Raw genomic sequence first — 20,795 nt, forward strand, 5'->3', positions numbered from 1 at the left:
AAGCAATTAAATATATTGATTTTAATGAACGAAAGAGTCTTTAATGATTTATAGCAAACTTTCAAAGTAGGTCGGTAGTGTTTAAAACCCAATTAAACAAAGAAACTGCAGTACAAAAGTCCAAAGGAATTATGGATATGCTCATGCTAAATCCCTCTATTGGGTGCCTTGGTAGAGGTTACATATAACAACAGTTAAGATAGATAATTGGTTTATTCGGTTAAAAAAAGATAACCATGGGAGATGCAAACAGTCAAATATCAAATCAAGACTATAAATAAAATATATAAAATTTGAAAAAAGCTCAATACATCATATAATTTAATGGACATGTGTAAAATACAAACAGTGGGCCATGGTGTAAAACTTCAGATAAAGTGCAAGGCCATAGAACAATGTGCAGTAACAAACAATCAAGCAATGAGGATGTATTTACTGGGCAAAAGCACAACCCTATAGGAACACAGTTAAAATCAGGGCCTTGCCTCCTACAGTTTGATAGTGTTGCTTGAAAAGGACTCTACATGCACACAAGTGCGAACATCCCCAAGCATGAGAAGGAATAGCAATGTGGGCCGTACCTGGTTAAAATGGGCAATTTTTACAATGGGGATGAAAACTTTTTCCAGGGAGTAGTATATAAAGTGAAAAACATAACCACATGTACAATGGTCTGGGCCTAAATCTTGTAACATTCACAAGGACCAATAGTACCATTGGCTGCCCAACCTTTAGGAAAACAGATCAGAGGTTTAAAAAAAAAAAAAATTACAACTAAACAAGGATAAATGTTGGCGAAAGTAAACATTAACACAGGTTAGATATGGCTCAATTGAATATACAGTTTTAATCGGTCAGTGGGCCTAAGCAGCAGGTTTTGATAATTCAAGCCCTTCTCGGTCAACAGAGAGGTGTGATAAAATATTCTATTTTACCCACAAATAATCAGCCTTAACAATGCTTTCAGACCACGAAAACAGACTAGGGCGACCCAACTTATTAAATGCAGACCGGATACATCCCAACCAAGGAAAAGCCTTGGTGTTATCAAATGAAAGACAATAAGTGATTATCGGCCCGCTCAAGGTTGGCTCTCTCTTTTGCCAAATGGAGATCAAGCGTAGCAGTGGCCTGAGTTTAATGGTGTCTGAGATCAATTTAAGGCCTATGCGGGACTGCCAGGAGATGCTGTGTAAACTTATTTTCTTCCATTCAAAGGGAACTACAATCCAGATACCTCCAGATGTCACTGCCATAACATGTGGCGGATACGCACTTGGCATTGTAGATATGAATCAGGACTTGTATTAGTTTCCTGCCAACCCTGGAGCTCAAATCTATGACTGACCTGCATAACCTAGCGAGTGTGGCTCATTTTGGAAATAGTAAGGGGACCCCAGAGAACGAGTCATCAAAAAGAATGCCCAGATAATGAAAAGTCTGCACATGAGCGATCTTTGTGTTGTTGCAGAAGTGGGTTTTTGCTTGAACAGATTTGACACCAGCGAACATAACAAAGATTTTGAGGTGTTTACAGTTAAGTACAGGCCACACAAACAATCAAACATTTGGAGAGCACGCTACTCACCCGTGAGGGTCTCAAGGCACTGAGTGGGGGGGGGGGAGCTGCTACTGTTCGAACAGCCAGGTCTTGAGGAGTCTCCTGAAGGTCAGCAGGTCCTGGGTCTGTGGCAGGTGGATGGGGAGGGTGTTCCATGTCTTGGCGGCGAGGTGGGAGAAGGATCTGCCACCGGTGGTCTGTCGGTGGATGTGTGGACGGTGGCGAGGGCGAGGTCACGGAGCGCAGCTGGCAGTTGGGAGTGTAGAACTTGAGCCGTTTGTTGAGGTATGCTGGTCCGGCGTTGTGGATTGCTTTGTGAGCGTGGGTGAGGAGCTTGAAGGTGATCCTCTTGTTGACGGGGAGCCAGTGCAGGTCCCTCAGGTGGGCGATGATGTGGCTGTGGTGGGGGATGTCGAGGATGAGGCGAGCGGAGGCGTTCTGTATGCGTTGAAGTCACTTCTGGAGTTTATCCGTGGTTCCCGCGTAGAGGGTGTTGCCGTAGTCCAGCCTCCTATGTTGACCCATAAAGTCAACATAGGAGTTGAGGAGCAATTGGAGCCCTAATGCTGTCCATGACATAAGGACAACATCATCTTCATATAAAAGAGCTGGCAGAGGTCGGGCAGAGGTCAAGTGCCAGCGCGAGGGAATTGCATGGTTTGCTCAGCAGCCCCACGTTTAATCCACTGATATAAATTATAAATAAAAAAGGTGCCAAGATGAACTCCTGCCTAACCCTCTGGGTGATTGGAAATTGTTTACTGCATGAATCATACCACTTGAATCTTCCCTATGCAGACACATCCATATGAATGTCTGCCAGAAAGGAGAACAGGGCTGCATCAACCCCAAGGGACAACAACATTGACCATAACTTAAAGTGATTAATCCTATCCAAAGCTAAAGTAAGGTCCATAAAACCCAGAAACAGAGTACCTTTTTAGCTACCAAATATTTATGGAATAATAAGTGCAGATTCAAACTTTGGTCGTTAGTGCTCAAGCCAGGCCTAAACCCATAATGTGAGTCGGAGATGATATTATTCTCCTCCGCCCAAGAAAACTGCCTTTCCAGAATCACCTGGCCCAGGACCTTAACAGTAGTGTCAATAAGGGGAATGGTTCTATTAGATCCCAGTCACCCTTTTTAAAAATTGGCACAATGATGGAATGGGACCATGAGTTGGGTGGGTCTATTGATGCAGCAGCGTTCAGCGTGTTGGTCAACAGAGGGACCCAGGTGACTATGACACTCTTAAAAAGATCTGCAGGGACACCTTAGGGCTGGGTGCCTTATTACAAGTATGACGCCTGATGGTGCATTTCACTTCATTGATTGAAAAGCAAAGGCTAGAGGTGCCTGGTGCCTTAATTCCATTAAATGATGTAACAACAGTTATAAAGTCTGAGTAGCTCTTATATAGTCTTACACTTATTTGAACAATCAATCAAACAACATAAAGGAAAGCGGATGGGAAATGTTTAGCTTTAAGAGATTTTTTTTAACCAGTGAACTCCTAGATTACTGAGCCTAAGCAGACACCAGGTTTAGTTTACTTCAGTAGCAGGACAAGATTTTATCCAAGCAGTGGCAAAGCCAAACGGTCTGATGTAGCCTTTTGGCTTAGTCATTGCTTTTTTTGCAAACTTTATTGTTGAGGAAACTGTTGGACCCTCCTCAATTTATATTAAAAACAACATTGACTAAAAACAAAAATATTTTTTGGTCTCAAAAGCATGCATTGCCAAAGCAGTCCCTGCCATGAAAAGAATTACTTTGAGTGTATGTGTTCTTGTGAAAGAGCAGAATGCTGTTACTTTGAGTGATATCTGCCAATGGCTGAAGTGGGCTGACCCATTATCCCATGCTGCATGCTTTAGTGGACAGAAGGAAATGTGATCATCGATCAATGGATGAAGAGTGTGGACGGATCGTCCCTATAAATATGTATTACATATACTTTGAGTACAAACTAAAGGTCTTGGCGAACAACAGAACTACCAATACATCTTAACGGTCATAAGAGGCAAGCAACCCATTTGCAAGCAGGGTTGGCTTTAAGATAACAATGGAGGAGACTGTTACAGGTAAGTAACTTTTTCTGCAACAAGCCACCTCTGTACTCATCCTTAAACACGGCAGCCATCAGAGCAACAATAATTAATAGTAATGGTTTCTACAGCACTTATTTCCATGGTGTTAGATTGAAATGCAGATTTTTCTTTAATTCAAAAAGAGCAATAATTGTCAAAGTAATTGGAATGGCAGCCTTGCACGCTTTCTGTGACCTCCCTAAGTTTATGAAGCCAATTTTATTTTGTTTTGATTTGAAACAAATGTAAGATTCTGAATCCATACAAAATAATTGAAGAAAGACGTACAAAAACTAGAAACAAACACTGCATATCTTGCAAGTATCGTAAAAATGTAAACATAATTGCACATAAAATAGTTCTAGCAAGTTATTAAGAGGGAGTAGGATCAAGAACATGCACATGGGTCTGATATATTCTAGAAGAATTGTGTTATCCTTCTGTAGACATTACCTTTACCAAAATTTTAATTTAATAGGCTTCAGTCAGGTTAAGGGTAAAGATGAGTTAACATTTACTAACAGGCATACGGGCAAAATTTGACGTAGCGTCTGACACGAATCCAATACGAATATCTACATAAAGCATATTACACACGTTACTGACTATGGAAAGCCAGATTGATAGAATCCCCCATATGTCTGCAACGCCGGAGTGACAACGGCACATTTCTACACACAGTAGGGATATGCACGGCCGTAGATAGATTTTGGTACAAAAGGGGGTGGTAATGGACGGAGCATCTGAACTAATCAAAAACTCACACCCAGTCAAAAGATCTGGGTTTAATCCATCACCGTTCTTTAGCCCACTCTGCCACCCCAGTTCAGACATGGCTATATGCAAATCAGTCTGACCCTGTGCCTCATGGGAACAGTCCAGCCCGAACTGCCAAGCCATATCTTCCCTGGACCGGAAACAAGCTTCCGAGGACCGGTTTCTGGCATTCCAGCCGTCTTCAGCCCGGCTTGCTTGAATCCAGTGGCAAAGTGAGCAAGGGACTCACGTCAGAGCATACCCTGCCACACTTATGGCGGCCAAAAGCGGTACAAAAGGGGGTGGTGATGGATGGAGCATCTGAATCAATCAAACACTCACACCCAGTGAAAAGATCTGGGTTTAATCCATCACTGTTCTTTAGCCCACTCTGCCACCCCAGTTCAGACATGGCTATATGCAAATCAGTCTGACCCTGTGCCTCATGGGAACAGTCCAGCCCGAACTGCCAGCCATGCCTTCCCTGGACCGGAAACAAGCTTCCGAGGACCGGTTTCTGGCATAGATAGATAGATAGATTTTGGTCAGGATTAAAATCCTACTTAACAGAAAGTTTGGGATGGGAACTCCCCAAGTCCCCTAGACTAATACTACTTCATATGGCTAATGAGATTGGTGGCAATAGGTACAAGTGCCACCTTCTGTGGCTGGGCCCAACTCTTATTTTTTATATTTTTAAAAAAATGTTTTTATTATTTTTAGTCACAAGTAAGAACAGAATCAAGGAACCATACATAGCACAGAAAAAAACCAGTGGAAAAAAAAGAAAGGGAGTACTGAGCATTAAAACAGCGAAAAAAGAACATATACAAAATAGTCATTATCATAGAGTTTGTCCTAGCCCGATCAACAAAGATGATAAATGTATACAGGCAATCCATAACAAAAACATAAGCAATAAACAATAAGACAACTAGTCCCACTGAAGACTTGACCAAACCCTCTCGAATTTCACCATAGAACGTAAGCCCCGAGCTATCGCTAACGCCAGCTCCATTTCATAAACCCCCCCCTCAATAATAACCAAAAATCAGTAATTTTGGGACTGACGACATCAATACACGCCCTAGCGATACACAGCCAGGCAGAAATAATAATAACAGACTAAAGAGTTGGATAAATAGCCCGGATCTGATACTGACCCCAATACTATTTCTTTCTCAGTTAATAGAATCTCCTTACCGGCTAACCTACTCAGCACACTTGTATCATCATACCAGAACGTAGATAATCGTGGACACGTGACAAACATATGTCTGAGATCAGCAGCATACTCATTACACTTAGGGCAGTATGACTTCGGTGAGGCCGGCGAGGTAGCCGATTTCAAAATAACCTGCCGAGTATAATATAGCATAAACATGGTGCGATGTTGTTACAGCTTTAAATTAATAGAGGTGACCGCAGAGTTGATTAAAGCCATTGAGTCAACAACCTCTTCTGTGCTAATTCCAATAGCAAACATGCAATTAAGTTTTGCTATAATCTGTACTCCGTCATTTCCCATTAAAGAAATGAAGCTCTGATACCCCTCCCAAAAATCTTAAAGATAGCCCGCAATACCTCTGAAGTATGAGGGAGGGCTAACAAGCCCTTCCCTTGTGTAAAAAAGTCCCTGACTTGCAAGTAATTGAAAAATGAATTATGGGATAGCCCAAATTCCTTTTTTAATGAGGAAAATGACCTAAAACCATATTCACCATATAGCTGTCCTAACCAGGTTATGCCACACTGTTGCAACATTCTACAGACCAAATCCGCATAAATAAATGAATTCATGTAAATCTGGCACAGCAAAAGCTTTACAAATATCTTGCCAGATATGATAACTATGTCTGACAAGCTTAAAGCGGACTCTCTTGAAGTAGTTTGGGTCCGACATATAGTGTAGAAGAAACCCCGTATTTGGACCAAATGCGAGCTGATACGCCAACCATATTTTCACCACATTAGGTCCCAAAAGTAGACTCTGGATATGATTAGGAAATGCTGCCCAAAAGTAAGTTTTAAAATCGGGGAGTTGAAATCCGACTTGCTCGTATGTCAGCTTAATATATCAAAGAGCTCTCCTAGCTCTACGATAACCCCAAATAAAACTTCTGATAACACTGTTGAGCCGTTTGAAAAAAGACATTGGAACTCTTAAAGGAATAGAACGAAACAAGTAAAGAAATTTAGGCAAAATATTCATTTTCACTGTGTTGCATCTCCCAATAATAGTTAAGGGCAGCCTGTGCCACCTACGCAAATCAGCAGTGATTTTTTTAAGCAATGATTCGTAATTTAAGGCCATAAAATCCTCAGTACGACCGCTAAGACACACCCCAAGATAGATAGCAGAAGCAGTAATACCTAACTGAGGTAAAGCAGGCACTGGTACGTATTGGAGGATTGACTGCGTTTTATTTAGATTAAGCTTATAGCCAGAAAAGGAACCAAAACGTTTTGCCTCCTGTGTTAATACTGCTATTGCCTCCTCTGGTCCAGTAGTAAATACAGCAATGTCGTCTGCATAAGCAGTGACTTTTAACGTCATGCGATGAAGGACACTGGCGAGATAAAAACATTCAGAAGGAGATGCCGAATAAATGGCCCAATGTAAAGAGCGAATAATAAAGAGGAAAGCGGACACCCCTGGCGCGTGCCCCGCTGTATACTAGCAGCACTAGATGTAAAACCGTTAAGTTTGATAACAGCAGGAGGATTACTGGAAAGTCGCTGAACCGCCGCGACAAACCTCCGACCGAGGCTCAAAGATAACATAGTACACCATAGAAACCCCCAAGCAACTCGGTCGAAGGCCTTCTCGGCGTCCAGCATCAGCATCCCGATCTGCTGACCCAAATGACCAGCGACATCAAAAGCTGCAAAGGTAGAATTTATATGTGCTACCGTGTCCCTACCTGGAACGAAACCGTGCTGTTCTTTTGAGACCAATAAATGAATAAGTTGGGCAAGGCGAGAAGCAAGAAGCTTAGAAAAGATTTTTGCATTCGCATTAATAAGGGATATCGGTCTGTATGAGCCTAAGTCCGCAACTGGTTTACACTTTTTGGGGAAGACCACAATATTAGTTCTATTCCACGATGAGGGCGCATCCCCTCCCTGTAGTATTTTGTTAATCAGCTCATTAAGTATTGGCATCAATAAATCCCTGAAAATTTGATAGAACTCAAGCGGGATGGAGTCCTCACCTACCGCTTTGCCACTAGGCAAAGCCCCAATTGCTGCATTCAATTCCTCAAGGTCAGCATTGCTCTCTAAGCCCAAGGTTTGAGACAAATCCAGAGCAGGTAGGACGCTCTCTTGTAAATAATTTGTAGCCACTTGTTGGTCATAGCTTGCTGATTCCTTATATAATCTAGCATAGAAAATCCTAAATGGTTCTGCTATGTCTTCAGATTTCGTATAGGTTGCACCATCCACACCATTGATTTTCTTAATGTATGACTTAGCCCTCTGGTCAGCAAGTTGATAAGCCAATACCCTTCCCACCCTCTCTCCATACTCATACTACTCATTCTAAACTTGAGGAAATTATTAGCAACTTTATCCTTCAACTTTCTGCTGAGTTTTGCTCGGACATCAATAATCTGGGCATGTATATGCTGTTCACTAACATCCTTTGAAGATATTGCACGGGCGTGTTTCTGTTCTAATTTGAGATATTGCCTATGTTAATTTCCTAACTGGTCACTATTAAGGTTGTTCTGCTTGGCTATTAACTGGAAAGTAGCCCCTCTCACACACGCTTTTAAACAGTCCCATACCAAAGAGAGGGATGTGGTGTAAAGATTATTAACTATATATTCCTTCAAGACCTCTTGCATATATATTACGAAAACAGAATTGCTTAAAAGTGCCTGAGGGAACGAGAATTCCCCAACTTGATCTTGTCTGGACAAACCAAGGTATACAGTAAGCATAATGGGATTGTCGTCCGAAGTTACCTTTGGACCTACGACCATTGATACATTGGCCCATGATTAGTAAAAATCATGTCGATCCTAGAGTAATGTTTATGGGGGTGAGGAAAAAAAGTGAACCCCGATGTTGTTGGGAACAGTGTCCACCGCGCATCATCCAGTTAATGAATATGTAATAAATCTCGTATGGCTGCTCTTACCTGAACCATTCTAGCTCTTGCAAGCGTATTTGTAGTATACATTTTTTTAAATCTAAAATGCAATTGAAGTCTCCCATTACAATAAGATCCCCAGCCCATTCTAAGAGTTCAGAATTTAAGTAAGAAATAACCTCAGGACAGTCAACATTAGGGCCCTAGACCATACAAACTGTAACCTTGCATCCGAGAATTAAAAGCTGCGCAATTGCCCACCTACCCAGTCTATCAGCATGTGTTCGCAGTACAGCTATTTTGGAATATTTGTCCTTCAATAGAGCGACCCCCGTATGGATGCAGTCTGCGAGGTACAGACAATCAAATCATAGCCAAGCTGTTTGAAAAAGCTTCTGTCTTTATAGGCCAGATGAGTTTCAGCCAATCCAACTATTTGGATATTAAATCCTTTAAGCTCTTCAGCTACCAATCGCCTTTTACTAGCCAGGTTCAGCCCACAGACGTTCCAGCTCATAAATTTGACTCTAGACATTACAAAGATTCTGACATGCCGAATCGTACTCTATCCGTATCCACAAAAATAATTTCTCCCCCCCCCCAACGGATGCTCCCTACTATTTTAAACTTTTTCTGCACTACTTTGACTAAACCATGACTACTTAACCCCCCTTCTCCCCCAGACCCCTCAAACCACCCCCACCCTGTTTCTTGGAAAAGGAATCACCCCCTTAAAGCTGTCCTAATCCGACAGCAAGTGAAGAACGCCACCACGACCAACCCCCCCAGAAACCCCCACCAAGCCCCACACCATGCCCCCTCCGTCCACACCCACCCAGAACATAATCCGCCAAAAAACAGAAAACAAAAAACTTTGCTATACAGCTAAGAGAGACCATCTTTCATTATTATTACATCCCGAATGACATTTTCAGCCCCCCCATGCACAAAAAAATCAAACCATTATATTGATCAAGGATTGGAGGTGGTTTGCCAAGTAGCCAGTGCCTTTTTAGCCTCCTGCTCGCTTAGAAAAAAGTATAACTTTAAGCCAGGCAGGCTCCTGCAGAAAAACTTGTGAGCAAACAGACTTAAATGAGTCCATGAGCTGGCAAAGCTGCCATCTCTTATCCATAGTTGACTTACACAAATCAGACCTCACAAAGATTGACAGAGTCCACTTGTACATGAGCCATTGGCCGGGCCTTAAATAAAATAGCCAGGCGAAGCAGGAAGTTACCCAAGAATACCACAATAGGCCTAGAAAAATTAGTTTTAGCTTGAGAGTTTGATGACAGGAGTAATGGGAGACGATGCGCTCTTGACCCTGCGTGTCCATATCCCAGTCCTCCAAGTCCGGGAAAGCCTTCTGTAACACGTCAACAACAAATGCACGAGGATCTGAGCCTTCCCTCCATTCAGGTACCCCGAAAATCCTCAGATAACGACGCCGCTGCAGATTTTCAAGATCGTCTATTTTAAGCTGCATTGATACCAACTGTGACTCTTGTGAGGTAACTGTGAGAAGGTGGCCTGATATGCTGTGCTCACTATTCTAGTGAACACTATGTATCAGTCCAGCAACCCTTATTGATGATTGGTTGTAAGTCAACCTTATAGACCAGCTATCCTAGTAGCGTGGATACGAGCAGTCTAAGGCTAAAGACTCGAGAGGGCGTGTTAAACCAGCTGTTTACCACACATATACCCCTTGAACACCCAGTGAAAGGACACCACACAAGTGTTATGAAAATAAACAGTTATTTATTAAGAATCACAACAGCCCTGTACTCTTTATGAGGACAGGGTACTAAGCACAAACCAAAACTCTTACAAAAATACTTAAGTTAGCACAGTATATACAAATGCCCGAGGGGCACGGAAAACCATATACTTGAAAAGTGGAATGCGAAATTACTAGCAGGTAAGTACAGTACTAATAGCCTTTGGAATCGCTAGGACTTGACTATAGAATCGTTAGATTACTTCTAGGAGACCCAGGGGACTCGGGTGCAGTGTGTGCACTCTCACGCGAGATGCGGGACAAAGTCTATGGTAGCTAGGAATTGAAAAGTTAGTGTTCTCGGGCGAACCCGACCTGGTAGGAGGAAAACGAAAGTAGATTCTGACCCTTGGATGGTGAGGCTATGCTGGGGCACCGAAATGCCGAAGTTACCTAGCCCAGGGGCTGCAGCTGCATAGGACTCAAAAGACGTCGGGAATCCTCGTTGCCGGACCAGGAGCCTGGAAGAAAGAAGTTGCTGGCAGGCGACCAGTGAAGAAAGTTCGGTGGATCCAAGCCTGGATCAATGGAAGATGACACCTGAAAGCAGAGGGGACCAAGTTCGAGACTACTAGCCAGTAGTCAGTGGGCACCAGGAGGGCATCGGATGGTAGCCACCTCGACTAGGTGAGTGGGTGACGCTGTGCTCGAAGATCTCTCGGACCAGGAGGCGTTGTCGGCGACCAGGATGGAGGATCGAGCTGTCCCACGAAGATAGAAGCTGTCGGCGTCGCTGGACCCAGGATTGGGCAACAAAGCCTTGGCAAATTCAAGCCCACGCGGTGGACCTAAAATGGCATCTGGAGTGGACCAGGAGGGTCCGGGGTGCCTCTCTTTAAGAAGGAAGCAAGGGCCAGTCTGGAGCAACCAGACCAGCAGCAGTGATGTCGTCGGGCGTCGTTCAGAAGGCCACAAGCCAGCCGGCTAGTAGCCAAACAACGCGGTGTACAGCAAACAGCAGAAGGGCCCCACGCAGATCGTGGAGATGCAGGGAGGCTGATCTTGGATGCTGGAGCTGCGCAGGGTTGGGGCTTCTCAGACCCCAAAGCACTCACCAGTGGAAGACTCGGTGGGCTTGTTACAAAGAAGTCGTGCAGTCTTGGCGATCGTCGGTCCCTCGAGGTCTCGTCGCACTCACAGTTCTCAGCTTTGCTGTAGAGGTGAGTAGAGGTCAGAGGTGCCAGGGAAGCCGGGTCTCGTCGAGCTGGGTCGTCGGATTCCGGAGGAAGGACTTGCAGCAGACCGCAGTGTTCTTAGGATGGTGCCCGCTTGATGCAGGGTGACTACTCCTTAGCCACAAGGGAGAATCTTGAAGAAGAAATCTTGAAGTCCTTTCGAAGAAAGTCGTGTCTTGATTCCAAAGATGATCTAATTTGAACAGGGGGCCCGCTCCTATCTTTATACTAAAAAAAGGGGGCTGACCCGGTGACTAGGTCCTGCCTATGGGTGGGACCAGGAGGGGGGTGGTTACACCCCTCTCCCCTGCCGGACTTCCCCAGGCCAGGGGCTGGTGTGCCCCTGGAACTGGTTCTGACTGGCCTATGCGTAGTGAGCACCGGGGTGCCACTCAGCAGTCACCTTCCTGAAAAGCCCTGCCTACCCAGGATACACAAAACCATGTCTGGGACGGTGCTAGCACCGCCCCGGACAGGAAACCCTTTGTCCAGGCCTCCCTCGCTGGAAGGACTCCCAGCAGCAGGAGGTCAGACTTGTGTCTGTGGTGGCAGCATCCATTTTGTGGAGCTGAGGCTTCAGTTAACTTTAACCGGGGTTCACAGTTACATACATGTCGTGTCCCTCTAGAAGGGTGGAATGCTAACCCCGTCGCCAGAATTGGCGAGGGGTTAGTATTCCAATTCGTATGACACCTTACTCGACATGTTTTGATAAAGCAGTACCAAAGATCGCATTTAACCGCGAGGATTATAATGCACTTAAGAGTATATGGTATGCGATATCATGGAACAGCTATTAGGACTTGGTTCCGCAAGCTGCAGACAGGCTCAGCTCATGCCAGAGCACCATCTCACACGATTCCAAGCACTTTGCCTTCAGGATTGTCAAGGCCTGCCATAGGAGTGACTGATAGGAATCTGTGTGTCCATTTTAGGGTTAGGTATAGGTATACTACACCTACAGCAAAGGGTGATTACACGACTTTGCCCCAGCTGTCATGCAGCCAGTTGTGTCAAATTTAGGAGACCAGCCAGGGGTGGCATAATACATGCTGCAGCCCCTGGCAGCCCAGGGTACACCCATGCCCTGAGTTACAGGGTCTGATAGGGTGGCCCAGTACCAATTGGAAATGTACCTATGGTACATGGAATCCATTTTAAAGAGAGAGCAGTAGGCCTGGGGTCCTGATTGGCAGGGTCCCAGGTCGACTATGTCCAAAACCAGCTAAAACACAGGGCAAAAAGTTGGGGGCAACCATAGTCAGGATGTACCTTCCTACAGTAACTAACTTGACCGTGCGAGTATTGACTTCCTCCACGCCTGCCACCCGCTGTTGCAGCTCAGAGACATCAGCGGTTAGTTGGAAAACCTTAGTAGGGACCTCAAATAGTGCTTTTTTAATTTTGGTACAATCCACCCTTGCCTGTTGGTAATAAGCTTGTGCTTCAGCTCTCTGAGCATTAAGAGCCTGCATAATACTGGAAAGTGAAGGCTCGTCACCCTCTCCATATCTTCCAGCCAAGCAATTCTGTTCAGAATTACGCCTTGTTCCAACTTCTTCAGTGACCAACAGACCATGGGGGGGAGAAAAAGAACCAAACACTGCAGGTGGAGAGTTAAGATCAGTGGGTGTTGACCCCTTAGGATAGAGAAGTACCCCACCAGCAGTCTTTTGACCATAAGCAGAGCCAGCGCCTGTGACCAGAAATTATGCACAATCCGTGTTGTGTATACCCGCAACGGCCACGTTAGAATTTCTAATTGGCTGAGGCACTTAAGAGGTGATAATAAGGTGGTAGCCATCGAGTCTGAGCGGCTGCACAGCGAGGTGGGAGCCATCATGTCCCCCTGTGAGCCTGTGTTGGATAGCCTGGAGACAATAGTTCTTACTTCGCCCTTTGATGACACCCATTTCCATAACGGCTTATCCTCGGACAAGCCTTAGTAGAGCTTGTTGCCCCCTTCAATCGCCCAAGTGCATCTAGGATCTGAGCCTTATTTCCATCGCCCCCACGGCCTCTACCACCTTTTCCAGTCTGACCTGATTTAGGGTCCTTTCCTTTCAGGGTATTACCCTCGGGACTACACACAGCATCATTATTGTTAATGCTGTTAACACTGCCATGACCAGATGGAGAGGAGTTAGTTGGAGAATCCAAACACTTCCCTGACTCCACATCTGTGTTTGCCAGCCCCTTGCTGCAACCAGTTTCGTCGCCAGTTAGACCGGTTGGTAGCTGCCACCAATGCCCAGACCAATCCCCTGCACAATTCCATTTAAATGACCAGAAGAGCATTCATTATTTAACCCTTTTGAATTGAGGGATACATTCAGAAACAGGAGAGATAACTCCAGACCCGTCACCTTCAATGTCTAGTAGTAGAGGAAGGGGTTCAACAGGGACCGGATCCACCAAGCTCACCCCCACAGAAGAAGCATCTGTTCTAGGACTACTAATAGAAGCCTCTGTGCCCCCCCCCCCAGCCCTCATTAACTGCAGCATTGAGTAATTCAGCCATCTGGGTGCGGGGGATAGCAGATTCAGATCCGCAGGACCGGAGAAGCGCTGTAGCCTTCCCTGAGCATAACAGCTTAAGAATAGGCTTCCCCACCTGAGGATCCATTAAACAGCCTGGCACACTATAACATATCGGGGCTCTCCGAGGCATTGTATCATTGTCAATAGTGGGATAATTCTCAGAAACAGCCTGGCCGTCCACAAATTCCACCGCCCCCGGCGAGTTGTCCATGGGGGGGGGGCCATCGCTCTCAGTTTTGCCTTAAGCTGGAATACAGATCCCAGTGCCCGTCTGCTGCTGCCACTGCTCCTGGTCTCAACCCCGCCAGCAAGACCGCTGCGAGAACCCCCCAGAGCACGAAAATCCAACAGCAGGAGCCGCACCGGTGTTTGAATCGGCACCCTAGCTGTGAACCACCTCGCAATGCGAGCTCCGTGTACCACACGGCTGATGCGGGTGAGCCGGCACATCCGTCAGTCCGCGGTGCCAGAGAGAGAGCACCCAAGTACCGCTGAGTTAGTCAACCACAGCCACAGCCCACGCAAAAATAAAAACGCAAGTATCTACCGCCTTCGGCAGTTCGATTTCACCATTTCCCGTTTTTCATGAAAAGTCAGTAGCGGCTCACACAGCCATCCGGGATAGGTCGCTCTTTTCAGTTTAATCACCGCGTTTTTTTACCGCTACTTACTGCCGGGTGGGAGGAGAGGCATTGCGGTGGGCTGCTGGAGACCTCAGGAGAGAGCAGGCGTGCGTCCTTCAGTGGGGGAGTCAATCCGCCATCTTCCCTTGTACCCCAATTTCTCACTCTACAAAGGAGAAGACTGTTCTTTCATTGCCGGGCTTAACTCTTATTAAGTGGGATATAGCCAGACTATGGAAATGACACTCCTCCCACAGTAAGGACATGGAAAAATGGGATGGACTTCTGCATGGAGCTAGAAATATCAGTTTTCCAGGCACGTGGTTGCCCACAGAAGCATTCAAAAATATAGCGGTGAACGGCCAAATCCCACAGCCTTGCATCGACACAGCAGACATCGATGTCAGATATTATGGATACTGTAATCCAGACTTTTGATCTAGTGGATTGATGTATCTTGTGAAACATTATTATTGGAACATAGATACTACCTGGAGGTGTCGTAATCAACTACGGATGAACAAATGCAATGGGCTACATTGTTGAAGTTTGTTTGTTATATCCTGTGATGCAATGCTATTTATGCAAACATATCTGTATATATGTAGCCCGATGGGCAGTAAGATCACAGATAAAGAAATACAATCTGGTATGAAAAAAAGTTTAAGCAGGATCACAATGTTAGTAAATACAGGCCCTCATTTAGCCTTTGGTCAGCAGGCTGCTAAGTGGCTATGGCTGCACAGACACTGCCTCTGCCACAACCCCCATTTCCATATTTCGGGTTTCCCGTCAGATCGAAAGGTCTGATTGCTAAATGTGAGGCCCCTGACAATACTAGCTTGTCCGACATGCCACGACAGCCAGTGTGCATTTGTTTTCATTTTCCAAAGTCAAGCCTTCAAAGCAAGGATTTGTTTTTTGTTTTTTTTAAACCAAAACAAATATGCTAATTATGTGCGAAGAAGTTTCCCCCGGCCAAATTGGGCAGGGTACAACATTTATTTTCCAGTCTGGTACAACATGATAAGTATAGTGGTGGCAGACAGGAAAAAAAGCTGCAGACAAGCCACTGGAACACCCAAACTAAACTGGGAGTGAGGTGAGCCATATTTCTGATGCCATGTCAGCCAGTGGTTAAGCACCAGTTAAGGACACAGCGCTTCCCCAACTTCTGAATGAGGTAACAAAATTGAAAGGTTGGCGGGCGGAGAATTTGCTATGTTTTGGCGAATCCCCTTTGACTACCAATCTGAAAATGAGGCTCCTGGTGCCTTCAAAGCAAGTCTTAAACCGGATGATATTCTAGATCTCTTCATAGGATGGTTCATACATTTACATATTAGGTGAGATCCAGGAATACATCACAATCTCAATAATTTGAAAATATGGCCATCTACTAGAGGGGTAGCTATGATTCTACAGTTTGAGAATTAAATGTGCCTGGAACAGGGTGACTGTCATGTTTAACAAGAGCAGACAGATTTGAGAAGAAAATTGGAGTACATTTAGTGTGATATGAAAAAACTAGAGTTGACTTTCAAGCACTACTTTAAACTGTAAGTAACATATTAAATGTAAGTCAGAATTTGATCAACTTCCAGCAAAAGAAATACAAAAATATATTTTTTTAAATCCAGTAGTAAACAAGTAAGGTAACCTCCCTGTCCTGGCTCATGTGAAGTCAGCATATAATTAGTAAGACCAAGAGTTTATCCATTTAAAAATAAATCTATGTAGTGTAAACTGTTTCTGGGTATCGAAACGATTACAAAGGACTGAGATAGTGAGATTTGGAAAAGAAACATTTGGGCAGCTTGCTTCAAAGTGACTAAAGCTCCAAAGTGACTCTCAAACTCTGTGCCTCTCACCGAAGGTCTCCTGTGCATCTAAATCTAGTTTTTGTGGCAAGCACAAGATATTATAAAACTCAGGGTAACACCATAGTTGTAAAATTCCACAACTAGCTAGGATGGCGTGAGTATGGTATTCGCTGTCAAATCCAATTTAATTGTGGTTTCTGGGGCATGCAGCACATTTTCTCCACTGAAGAGACCCTGCTTAGTGCTGCATTATCTAAGCTTTGCAGGACTCAATAGAGTTGTAGTTCAGAACAAGAGCTTTAAATGTTATGATCATTGGAGCACCTCGGAACTTTCCATAAGAAGTTAGCACTCAAAAAGCACTTTTTGTTCCGATAGGATGGTATTGTTACAAATTAGACCGGATGTTAGATCATTAAGTTTTCCATCTATATTTAAGAAGAATATGTGCTATGAGGACGGCTATCGTTTTTAAAACAGTATTCTATAGTTTTTATAGGGTTTGCTGTACTGCTGTGATAATGTATGATGTCAAAGTAATGTTCGTTTTACTGTGGTTTAATGGGTCCTATGTGAACCGAAATAAACTTATGATGATGTCTAATAATCTATTATTAGCACTCTTCATGTGTGACCTCCTTTTGCCAGGAAAAGAAACACACAAACTGCATGAATACAATGAAACTCCAAAATGCACTCGGTCTGCACTTCACTTCCACAGCACATTTGACCAGTTTTTCTAGTACTCTTTTGTTGTGCACATGAATTGCAAAATAACAGACGTATTTTGCCTCTTTCACAATTTGGTAAATTCTTCTGCCAACAACTACATGTAATACCATCACCAAAGTGTCTCACATTCTTGGTCACCCTTTTCCACAAGGTCACTCTTGAATGACTTTTTTTTAGATCTGCCTTACTCTCCAAATCCTTTAGTGACCTTAAAAAAGGGGTAATGGGGTGCAATATGGAACCGAAGGGTGAGTGACTGGAGTATTTGGAAAGGTCAGCAAGTGTCATTAATTGTGTGTTTATCAGTGGTAACATGCATATGGGATTCCAAGGAGGCTCCGCTTCTATCCACTTTAAAATGTATGAAATCAATGTACTGCAAGATGCTTGTTGCCTTCAGAGAAATGTAAGCAGAAAAAAATAGTGGAGCAAGATTGCTTTTGCCGTCTATGCTGCTTAACAAATCCAGTAGGAACTTTATTCCTTCAAAACCATGAACATGGAAATAAGTTGAATTGTAAATACTACATTCACATTTGTGTGGATAGTGGAAAATCGAAATCTGTAAGTTTGCTCCAAATACAGCACATACGGTAGAATTAAGTTTTCATTCAAAAATAAACATCATACACAAACAATAATTCGTAAAAGAAAAGTACTGGAGTAGACACATGGTGTATGGAGTTTATGGACAATGTGGAAAGTGTAAGTGTGTGTGTGTGTGTGTGTGTACACATTTGCATTTGTGTACATGGGTCCATGTATGCATTGCAGGCTGAATGCCGGATTTTTGGTGCATTCATATGTGTCTTGTGCCTCGGTTTATGCGTTTCTATAGGTTTATGTGCAAAGACGCCTCTATGGATGAGTCTTCCTATTTGAACAAGGGTGTCAGCAAACTGACTGTTATATATGCAGTGTCTTCCTATGTTTGCTGGCCTGTATGTCAGATGCCCGTCTGTATTCATAGGTTTATGTAGGTCTGATAATCTAGCGGTCTCTGTATGTGAATACATCTACAATCGTAATCTGAATGTGTACGTGTAGGTCCATTTGTGCATGCATTTTTCAAAATCCAAACACTGACTTTTACAATTCTTATCCTTTGCTTTCATTGTGCTTTGTGGCTGAAAATTAGATACTACAAATAAAAAGTGCACCAGATAACTATGTTCAATGCATCAGTCATCTCTAAGTATTTTGTCAATAGTCCACCCCTGAACTATGCATACGTATTTCTATCAATGCAAAGATAAGAGTTACGTGGATCTGGGAGCACTACTGAGGAGGAATTTAGGGACACCACGTCTATAGCTGATCCACATGGAGGAGACCCTGCATACCTTCACTCATTAGCCGAAAGGTTTTCGATTAATCCTGAGACAGGACGATTGGTCTCCACCATATAATTTGGAGGTCACCGTTATCAAAAAGGAATTGCAGTATATTTCAGCCAAAGCCAGTTCCAGGACCAAGGTCGTGCCTATGATTCAGCTTCCTCTACATTTACTCCACAAACTGGCTGTGTTGCTCAGGTGACCTATAAAACTACCTCTGTACAAAAAGTAACAGACACACAGGTCTACTTTTCAGACAACCAACATTGAGCTATAAACATAATGAAGACAACAGAAAGGCCAGAATTTACACTACTAGTTTAATTTCTTCACCCTACATTGCAACTCCCCTAGCAATGAGGGGTACAATCGTTTTGAAACTCGATAAATGCATAGTCATTTATTGATTCGTTTTTCAAATATGCCAAGAACGAATGCAAAAGTCAGGGGAATTAATCTACAGAAATCAATGTAAATATTGCTGTAGTGTACTGTTACCACGCCATACCAGGGCTATGTGGGTAGGTTTCTGTGGTGCGTTCCCGCACGTGGTATGGCATGGATTGTGACAATGCTCAGATTGTGGCAGGGCCTGCAATTGCACAGCAACTCCTTAGAATTTTAAGAAAACTCCTTTCTTAATGTTAAAGGCACATAGGTCTCAGGCAGATGGCTGTCAGACATTTCAATGGAAGGAGTGACTTTGGTTGTTTTTTCAGATATTAGACATTGAAAAATTAGTACTGGATGAGGCTATGGAGGGTTTCATGGGAGTATTTTTTTCCTTTCCTATTTTGAGATCAGAAAGCCATGGTGTTGCTGATGTTTTGAAGTCTTGATAGTCTGCATTTTTGTCAGTGTTCCTCCTACTCAATACGTTGTAGGCATTCGGATTTATTAATGGTGTGAAATTGAAGAAGATCTTTTGTAGGCACGCCATGATGTTAATAAACAGTTTTGATACTTAGCAAAATTCATCCAGTCAACAAGCATCAAAACTTATGAAGCTGCGTTACAATATGGCGAGGGTTGAGTAAGAAGTAGGTTTCAGTAGAGGTTTGTATGAAGACATTCAGGTTGTACACTGCCCATGAGGTCTACCCATTCCACTTTTACTTTTAGCAATCAAAGACTTAGTATCTGTTTTTTTCTGACTTACTGTAACATGGATTCAAAGGCATTTTTGAATGTTTTCTTCCTAGCTCAAAAGGTTAACTTAGATCACCTTTTGAAACTTAATGTCGATTTTGCCACTCCCCCAGCGACTTCATTGGAAGACAATTCTGGACAGTGTAAAAGTGATCAGACAATTTGAGACACTTAAAAAGGTGTGAGTCAAGCAACAAGGGTAAAATGTTACACCACCACCAGCCTTGCATATGCATTACTTACCTGCAGGGACATTCTTTTTGGCAAATGACAGTTTCAACTGAGAAGCAGAGCCCACTTCGAAGTTTGGTTTCTTGCCGGTCATGTGGAGAAATCGTAGATCATCACCTTGATAGCCGAGTAGCCGCCCAACAGCCTGGGCTTCCTGTGGAGTCAGAGTCTCCTTCTGAACCTGAAGAGCAAGTTACAGAGACATTCAGAGCATAGTCTGAACAAGATCAATAGGAGTTCAATTACCAAAAGCAATATTGTAGCATGTAACCAGAGGGGCCACTGGGAATCTCTTACAGATGCAGGCAGGCTGGAGCCAATACCTTTAAATGTTAGCGGTGACAATAGGCAATTGAATTCATATGTTGGAAGAAAAAGTTGCTTATAGTATTGCAGTCTGAGATTACTGCAGATGCAGTTGTTGTTCCTCACACTGCCATCCAGTGTATGGGTTTGGAAAAGCACGGTTTACCCCTAAGCTTTAGCGATGCTGCCTTTGAAGAAAGAAACTTGGCAGACACCACAAGCCGTGTTAAACAGCATTTTTAAAAGTGCCTTTTGCCAGAGCATATACTTCCAGTGTTAGAGGTGTAACATCCTAAGCGAGCAACTTTCAAGGGATGTTATAAACCTCAGCAGAACTAATATTAATGCAATAAAGAGTCACAATGAAGTGGAGGCTTTATGGACATTTGTTGTTTGAAAAATAAGTCAATGGCTGAATTCCCTCTATCATCTTCTACCTACCTTGAACCTCCAAATCTGGTTGAAGAAGCAATATTAATAGAAAATGTGTACTCCTGAACTCTGAGATTTCTCATACTACACAAATAAACTCTTCAGTCAAGACATCCTTCTTCCACCTGAAAACCGTAAGTGCAACTGTATCTTT

General features: G+C 43.7%; 1 protein-coding gene across 2 annotated transcripts in view; it reads right to left on the reverse strand.

Annotated features, from left to right (window-relative positions):
• The window catches only part of CIAPIN1 (cytokine induced apoptosis inhibitor 1), a 162,194-nt gene that overhangs the window by 44,400 nt on the left and 96,999 nt on the right, over positions 1-20,795 (reverse strand). For both annotated transcript variants that reach the window (XM_086947782.1, XM_086947783.1), the window contains exon 5: positions 19,916-20,084. In XM_086947782.1, coding sequence (XP_086803908.1) covers positions 19,916-20,084 — 169 coding nt within the window. The remainder of the gene's footprint in view (positions 1-19,915; positions 20,085-20,795) is intronic.

The sequence above is a fragment of the Lissotriton vulgaris genome, chromosome 12 (genome assembly GCF_964263255.1).
Source record: "Lissotriton vulgaris chromosome 12, aLisVul1.2, whole genome shotgun sequence".
In the NCBI taxonomy this organism is placed as follows: domain Eukaryota; kingdom Metazoa; phylum Chordata; class Amphibia; order Caudata; family Salamandridae; genus Lissotriton; species Lissotriton vulgaris.